This window comes from Lagopus leucura, unplaced genomic scaffold (genome assembly GCF_019238085.1).
Source record: "Lagopus leucura isolate 7727_CA_CO unplaced genomic scaffold, USGS_WTPT01 24-11_obj-0_obj, whole genome shotgun sequence".
Taxonomy (NCBI): domain Eukaryota; kingdom Metazoa; phylum Chordata; class Aves; order Galliformes; family Phasianidae; genus Lagopus; species Lagopus leucura.
The window spans coordinates 23,771-31,664 of record NW_024964724.1 but is presented as its reverse complement, the minus strand read 5'-3'; the positions used below and the strand labels follow the sequence as shown (position 1 = coordinate 31,664).

At 43.5% G+C, this 7,894-nt stretch overlaps 1 protein-coding gene across 1 annotated transcript in view; it reads right to left on the bottom strand.

Moving 5' to 3' along the window:
- Positions 1–955: 955 nt before the first annotated feature.
- The window catches only part of LOC122191835 (very low-density lipoprotein receptor-like), a gene marked incomplete at both ends in the record, with an annotated part of 30,618 nt that continues 23,679 nt past the window's right edge, over positions 956–7,894 (bottom strand). The window contains 2 exons of the mRNA XM_042892238.1: positions 956–1,102; positions 5,252–5,333. Of these exons, the coding sequence (XP_042748172.1) occupies positions 956–1,102; positions 5,252–5,333 (229 nt within the window). The remainder of the gene's footprint in view (positions 1,103–5,251; positions 5,334–7,894) is intronic.

Below are 7,894 nucleotides of genomic sequence, written 5' to 3'. Positions count from 1 at the left end.
TTAGCCAATGAATTTAAGAAGATATTCTTTTATTCTTTATTCTACTCCACAAGTGAGGTTAGTAATGTCCTTGAAGTGTCCTGGGAAAGGCAAGGTTCTCATAAAGAGCTTTAAGACGAATAAAATCTCTATAAAGCACTTACATAAAAAAGAAACATTTGCTGGGCAAAAACCACTCAGTTATCAGAAAGTTCTCAGACGCTTCAGAAGGATGTGAAGTTTGTGGCCTTGTTCCCTCCTAAACATGGTCTCATGATATTTTGCCACAGCATAATATTGCTGCCTGGGTACTATGTAGCCTAGAAAGCTTCTTGTTAACTAAAGGTTGGATAACATTAACTAAAACTTACTTAATGCTAACAAAAGCATGACATCACAAAGGAGGAGATAGCCTTCCTAAGCTCCCTAGAAGAGCAGTGCTGTAGGGAGGATTAAGACATGTAAACATTATTAGCCAATTCATTGTTTCTTTTCCAGAAAGTTACTGTTTAAGTTTCAAAGGGCTCAGAATTACAATTTGACAGAAGAGGAAAACAAGCAGCAAGATACAGTTTAAAATATTGAAACAAAAGGTACTAGTGTGAAGGTTGCGGGGATGTTAAGGCCTTCATTACAGAGGCCTGTATGTTGAGTCAGGGTACGCAGGATCCCTGCAATCACACAGAGCATCAGTCTCTCACTACAATAGCCACAGGTCAAGCCTGTCTCACTTTACCCATCTGTGCATTGGGATTTAGGCACCTGCTACCAAGCGCTGAATTATAATTGGCCAATTCGAAGAACCTTAAAGATGTGAAATAATAGGAAGGGACCTATCTTCTCTAACAACAGAGAAATCAAGAAATTGGCAGTGGCTTCATTACTTACATAGCACATCGTACAGAACACACCACTAACACTACCAGACAAGCCCTGTGGTAACAGGCACACCGAGGTCATAGCAATGGTCACTTACGGCATTCCTTCTCATCACTGTCATCGAAGCAATCTGGCAGCCCATCACACTGCCAGGCCCCTGGGATACAGCGCCCGTTGCTGCACATGAAGTTTCCAGGTATGTTGCATTCATTTGTGAAATTGTTCCCAGGCAGCAGCTGGCTATCTGCAACAACAACAAAAAACAAGTTTACAGGATGTTAAAAAAAAAAGCAACCCTCTCCTTCATAAGGTCTAAACACAAGTAAAATAGGTAAGGCCACAAGAACTCAGCTCCATACACTCATGCTTCTTTCAGGCTGGTATTTAGCTCGCAGATTTGTCTTGCTGCAGCTAGGAGCTAGGTAGCACATGGACTAATTCACACTAGCTTTTCAATGAAGTTCTAAACATAGTGATGCTTGGTGTCAGCTGTGTGCCCTGGCACACACCTGTCCAGGCAAGGAAAGTAGACAGAATGTTACTAAGATCTGCTGTGTGGAGACAGTTTAGCAGGAGGAAATTGGAGATTGAGAAAACAGTAAGAAGGCAAACTATACATTTGCTTTTAAGGTTGTAAGAGCTCTAGCCAGTGATTTCCATCTACTGCACTTCCATGCCTGTGCGCTGTTTTCAGAACACAGGTATTGCAGAAATGTAAACTTCACGGAAGGAAGACAGATAATGGCAATTATTTTAATAAGCAAAGAGATTCAACCACAGGTCTAAAACACAGGTTGGGCTTGGGGGACTGATGCTCCCAACACAGGAGCAACAAGATAAACGGAATCTCAACCCATCACACTGTGGGAAGCTGCAAGACGAGGCAGAGGATGAGAGAAAAGTTTCATTTCCCATCTTTCTGCCTCGTCTGAGGCATTATGCTCCAAGTTCATATTCTCCCAAAAACCAAAAACAAAAACCTTCCTGCATAAAGAAGGGGATGTCACTGCTCCCTTATAACGCTGCAAAGTTTTACATCATTGCTTCAGAAGATGCAGGACAGGACTGCTTTGGGAAGTATTTTTATGCCCATTTCTGCCCCAAACAATAAGCTTCCTCTCAATTTTTTTTCCTGGCAAATATCTGACTCTTCTGGGATGCTCAAGAGTCTGTCAGCACAGAGTGGTTACCTTAATGCAAATTTGCCCTGAGCTGCTGGAAGACAAAATGGTTCAGAAACAAAGTTGAAACTGTAACTTCTGAGGCAGATGTGGCAACCTGAGCCACCAGCTGGACAGTAGAGCCATGTGCAACATCCCTGTGGTAGCACCTTCAAGAAAGGAAGTGACAGCTCACAGAAAGCAAGCCCAGGCAATTTAGCCGGCTATTTAGTCTATGCTTTTACTGGTTTCATTCAAACCTCAGTTTCTTTCCCTGCATCAGTGCTCCTCTGATCAAGGAAGAACAGTTTTGCAAGATGCAGCTTCTTACTGCGCACTGGGAACAATTCAGTGCCAGGCCCACACTGCCATCCCTAGGGAAAGTGCCACTACCAGCAGCCATCCAGGAGAGCTGCAAGGAAACACTGAGCACATACAGTTAGTAACAGTCCCTGGGCTACTGCTGCCTGAAAGCATCACTTTTTTGTGTGCGACCTGCTGTAGGGAACCTGCTTTGGCAGGAGGTTGGACTACGATCTCTGGAGGTCCCTTCCAACCCTTATGATTCTATGATTCTGCGATTCTGCGAAGTCCTGCAGTGCTCTGCAGTCTGCAAATGTGGGGTGAGTTAGTTTTTTTTTCCTTAAACCAGCTCTTTGACACAATCAGATCATTCTTCATATCACTGACCTGTATCTGATAAGTGGCGGCCAAGCCAAAAATCACTCCTCCCAACAGCCACATAGAAGTTGCCAACATTGCACAGCCTCCTGTTAGGCAGCAGCCTGCAGCACACCCATAACAGAGCTGCCTGCAACAGGAGGAAGATGACCCCTGCACTACAAACTGAGGTTTGCCTTTAACAGACCAAGATATGAAACAGTGATACGGATGTCCTCTGCAGAATCAAGGCATGGCCAATATGCCATTTTCTTGAGCTTCTCAAGAGGCATCCAAGAGCTTCGAGAGCAGACCATAGCCGCTTCTCTACAGTCCTCAGAAAAAAAAAAAAAAAAAAAAAAAAAAAAAAAAAAAAAAAAAAAAACCCACAACAATCTAAATTTTGTGGCTAAAATTAACTCTCTGCTTCAAAATGATGATACTGCAAGCATCATATGACAACTAGGAATTACCAAGGTTTCAGTTCTCTCAAAGTCTAAGCACTCAGGCGGTACGTTGAGGCAATACCACCAGAAAAAGGTGCCATTCTCATTTGTGCTGCTGCTCTTTGCCACCTTCTCGTCCAGCCCTCCTGCCTGCACCTCTCCCCCAGCCTGTTCCACTTTCACACAGAAGCTGCACCTACTCGGAATGAAACCTTGCTGTCAACACTTCAGCGAGGCCTCCTCCAGGCCCAGGCGAGGTGCCAGCAAAGAACAGACGCGGGGTCTAGACTTGCCCCAAGTAGGGAGCTGCCTTCCCTGCTCTGAGCATCGCAGTGCTCCCCAGACAACGCAGTAACTGATGCACTTCCAAGGACTGCGGCACCTCCTCCGCAGAGAGGCCCCGGCTTGGCTCCTGGCAGGCTGTATCTGCCTGAAAACATCCACCAGGATCTCTGTGCACCCATAATGAAAAGCTCGGATCGAGCCAAATCACTTATGAATGTTTTAGGCCTCAAAAAGCACAAACTCAAAAACAGTGCCCCCAAAAAGCCATCAAGTCTCTGATGCTTCTAACAACCGTTTTGAATAAAGGCTGTATTTCTACTCTACTGAATTGAAGGAAAATGTCAAGAACAGATATCAGATTTTGTTACCCAGCAAGCGGTTTGTTTATAGGATTTCCTTTGCCATACAATAAATTTATCCTCAACGCTCTTCTAAGTAAGGATGTAGCACTAACCTTTTTACCAAACAGGAAACAAAAGATACGGGCAGATTAAGTTGCCAACAGACCTGTGCGAGTTCTGCTGCAGAATGGGAACAGTGAACTCTGACTCATACTTATTTCAAAGGAAGAAGAGCTCTTTCCCTTCAAACATGACCCCCATCAGCTGCTGGAATAGAGCTGCAGGTTACAGACACCACAATTTCAGAGTCACAGTCAGCACACCGAGAAACGTGTCATGTGTATTACTCCACCTCTGCAAAAAAAAATAATAATAATCCACCAGTGGGTATGGAACTGTCAAAACTATGCCACACATGGAACCATTTAAATGGTACAGTCCACTTCATTTCCTTTGCTTTGTAAACCTCTTCTATCTGATATGAGGGCCATCAAGGCTGCAAGGAAACCCTTGCTGTGGCCACTTGCCCTGCAAGGGAATGTGAGAAGAGCGGTGTTACAGGCACAAGAAGGACCTGTTCCATCACTCATTTTTCTGAAGGATTCAAGCAGTATCCTGACGAAGTCTGTACAGATGTCAGATTTTGTGCAGCCAACTTGCTATACTGCTTGTTGGCAGGGCAGAAATTCCTTCAATCTGGCAGAGCCGCCTTTCCAATCGCTGACATATTTACCCTGCAGCCTCTCTGACTAATTTTGAATTCAACCCAAATGCGAACTGCACGGATGTGTTCAGTTAAGTGAAGGGAGAAGGGAGAAGAAGCAGTCCATTTTCACCGCCACACACTGCTCACTTTAAAAAGCACACCATCTGGGCTGAATAAAAAAGGGAGTCATGTTTCACTTTGAAGGGGACCGAGAAAGGAAACCAATCTGTTTTAGCAGCCCCTTCCAAAAATACTGGCATCCAAATATTTAATACTCGCTAAAAAGGAATCAGAGGAAAAAAATAAATAAAAGGACATGTCATACTGAGCACGTCACACTGTAGTAACAACGCAAGGCTAGGATGCCTTTCACAGAAAAAACTACCTGAAAGCTCTCCAGAGAACTGCACATTACAGAACAGATTGCTACTGATAGTACTGCTGTGTCTGTATCAGGACACACGATCAGAGGGAACAGCCAGTCATTCTAGCAATGGAGTTTTTAAGGAAGAAATACAGGACAATTGTGAGTTCAAACTTGGTCACCAATAGTGTCCGTAACTTCAGCCTCTTTGCAAAGAGGATCTGTCACCAAGGATGAAGCACAAACTCTTCGCTGCCAAACCTCTCATGCCTTTTGTGGGAACTGTCACTGGATACTGTCAGTGATCTCTGTACAACATTTCCCAAACGTGAGGAGATTGATTTAGATCCAGGCTGGTGCATAGCTGTAGTGCTACTCACGAGGGCTACTCAGGACGTACATGAATGAACGCCTCCTGTTGTCCTTCTTACCTCCCACCCAGCATACAGCCACACCAGCTTTGATTCCAGTGCACCAGGAAGGTGTCCTTGCTCTACTGAAATCTGCAACATGCTGTGAACACAAAAGGAGAACAAGAAACTAGAGCAGATCGGCAGCTGGAATTTGCAGCAAGATGGCACCAGAAAGACATACCTCTCATACCTTTTCATCCACAAAGAACTTCACAGCTATGAAGACAGTGATTTAACTCTCCCTTTCATGATTAAAACCTCAATTCATGACTTAATGGTATGAATCTTTTCAAAAGATATGGTAAGGAAATTTTTAGTTAACATAGGTGCTTTTGTTTTTATAGTGGAAGAAACTAGAGGATTTTAAAAGTTTTCAGGAGGATTTAAAAACTTTTCTGCGTACCAGGTAGAATGCTGTGAGACCGTATTTCCACTGCATTGACCTTGGAACAACAGACACAGGGTTTGAATTTTGGGTGGGTCTATGTGAAGCCAGAGTCAGAATTAATGATCCCACTTAAAGTGGGTCCCTTCTGACTTGGGATACTGTATAAATCTGTTACTGCAGACTCTCAATAAACACTTTTATATTCTCCTAAGTCAACTTACAGACAGCAAAGAAGCAGTGCAAAGTGCCTGGTAGGACATCCCAAGACTTTGCTTCCTCAGAGACTGCAAATATTTAAAAATGTTTACATTCAGGTCCAGTTGCTTCTGTGGATTGAGGTGGGAGGACAGATGCATCTTTTCAGACTTCCTCATGCAGATATGAAGCATCTGACTCACCAAATCCACATCTATTTTACAGATGTTTACTAATGCTGATACAGCCAGAAGAGAAATTCAAAAGCTAAGCATGAAGAAACTCCAAGCATCATGCCTTGCCTAAAAATTTCAGTTTAGCACCGCATCTTCACTGGCAATAAAGGTACACTGTAAGCAAGGCAACACTGGTGGAAATAAGACAGACTTGGCCTAACACTCAGTGCAGTGAAACCAACGGAGCTGGCTATTTATGCTTATGAGATAATGCTGCATTCAGGACTCCAGCAGCCACCCAAAAGCTCTGTGACAACAGAGTTATTCAACATCTTTGCTACAATTTACCCCTTGTTCAAATGAAAACGGGGAGTCAGCTTTGAAGAGGAATGTCCCAGTCAGAATCCAAGTATGCACAGCATAAAAAGATTGTCCATTAACAGCTCCAGCAGATAAAAGATTAGTACACTGCAGAGGACTAAGTTCACTCTGCATCTCTTTCATTAATAACTCTGATATCACTCAAACAAAGCATCCCAGCGTATGCTCAGGCTGGTTTGGGAAGCCAAGAACAAGCCAAGCTCCTTCTTGCTCTGCTGCAAAACCAGTGACATCACCTAAGCATCTGTCACAAGTAAAGGACACCTGCCAGCCATTATGTGACAACTTAAATCCCCTTGAACAATTTTAATCCCTATCCTCCCCTATCCTCATTTAAACTGCCTGATGATTACATTGCTTATACAACATCAGAAGTTATGAGGGTTATTTGTAAAGGCAGATTGACAGCCCCACTGCAACACAAGTTCTCAGAAATGCTTCTTCTCTGAAGCGCAGCTACATTTGTGATTAATTCAAGGAATTGCTCACTGCTGAGCTTCAACTTACCCTCCTCCCATTTTCCAGGTCCGATATATTCTGTAGCTAGCATTCTCAAGACTTAAAAATGAATCAAGCCTAGCCAAAACAGAAGAAAATCCAACAGTTACTTCTGATTAAAACACTAAATGTTACCAAGGCAAACCAAGTCAATAGAAACACCCTTTTTTCTGAAGCGGACAGCTTCTTTCAATTCGAATAGAAAAAGCACAATGCTGAGAAGTCAGCCTACTATTGGATAGTCATCCTTGAGCCATTAATTCCTCAGAGCAAAGACACCTTCTATTGAACTGGAGAGCAATTAACACATCACCATCTCCTCTGTAAATAATGTAACACACACAGAATAGCGTATCTCTTTCTAAGCAGCCTATGGTATTAGTTTAAGCAATTGGCACACTCCTTGTAGCAGGTGGCTGCCTTTCAGCACTTAGCCATGCACACTCTTGAATTAAATATAATCTTCTAAATCATTCACTAATAAACAGCCACTTGCTTTTTCCTTGAAACACCACGTGCAGAAAGTGAGGTGAGGTGAACAGGTTTATTTTAATCCTAGAGCCTTTGTGGAGGGACTTGGCATTCCCCTGGAGCCCCCACGTTCGTCTGTCCCTAGCACAGCTGCTTCAACACACCAAAAATAAAAGTGCCTCTCAAATCCACGGGCTCTCAGCACAGCTATATGGTGGAAGAAAAACAGGCCAGCAGCTACTAACAGCACAGAGTGAGCATGGACCACATCCACAGCCTCAAAACAGCACAAGATTGAAAGGAAGAGGAGGAGCAGAAGCAGAAGTAACTATTTAAAATTACTGAACCGCAACTTGAAGAAGGAGCATTCCCCACAGCAAGATTCCCAGACGTGCATCCAAATTTCAGAGCAAGATCAAAACTCAAAATCTATGATTTCAGCCTTTCCCAGATGCCCTTCTAGTTTCACCTCCCATGATTTTAAGCAAACTATGAAAACCATTACCAGCAAATGAGAGCACGTGCCGACACAGTACCATCCACTTTGGAGGA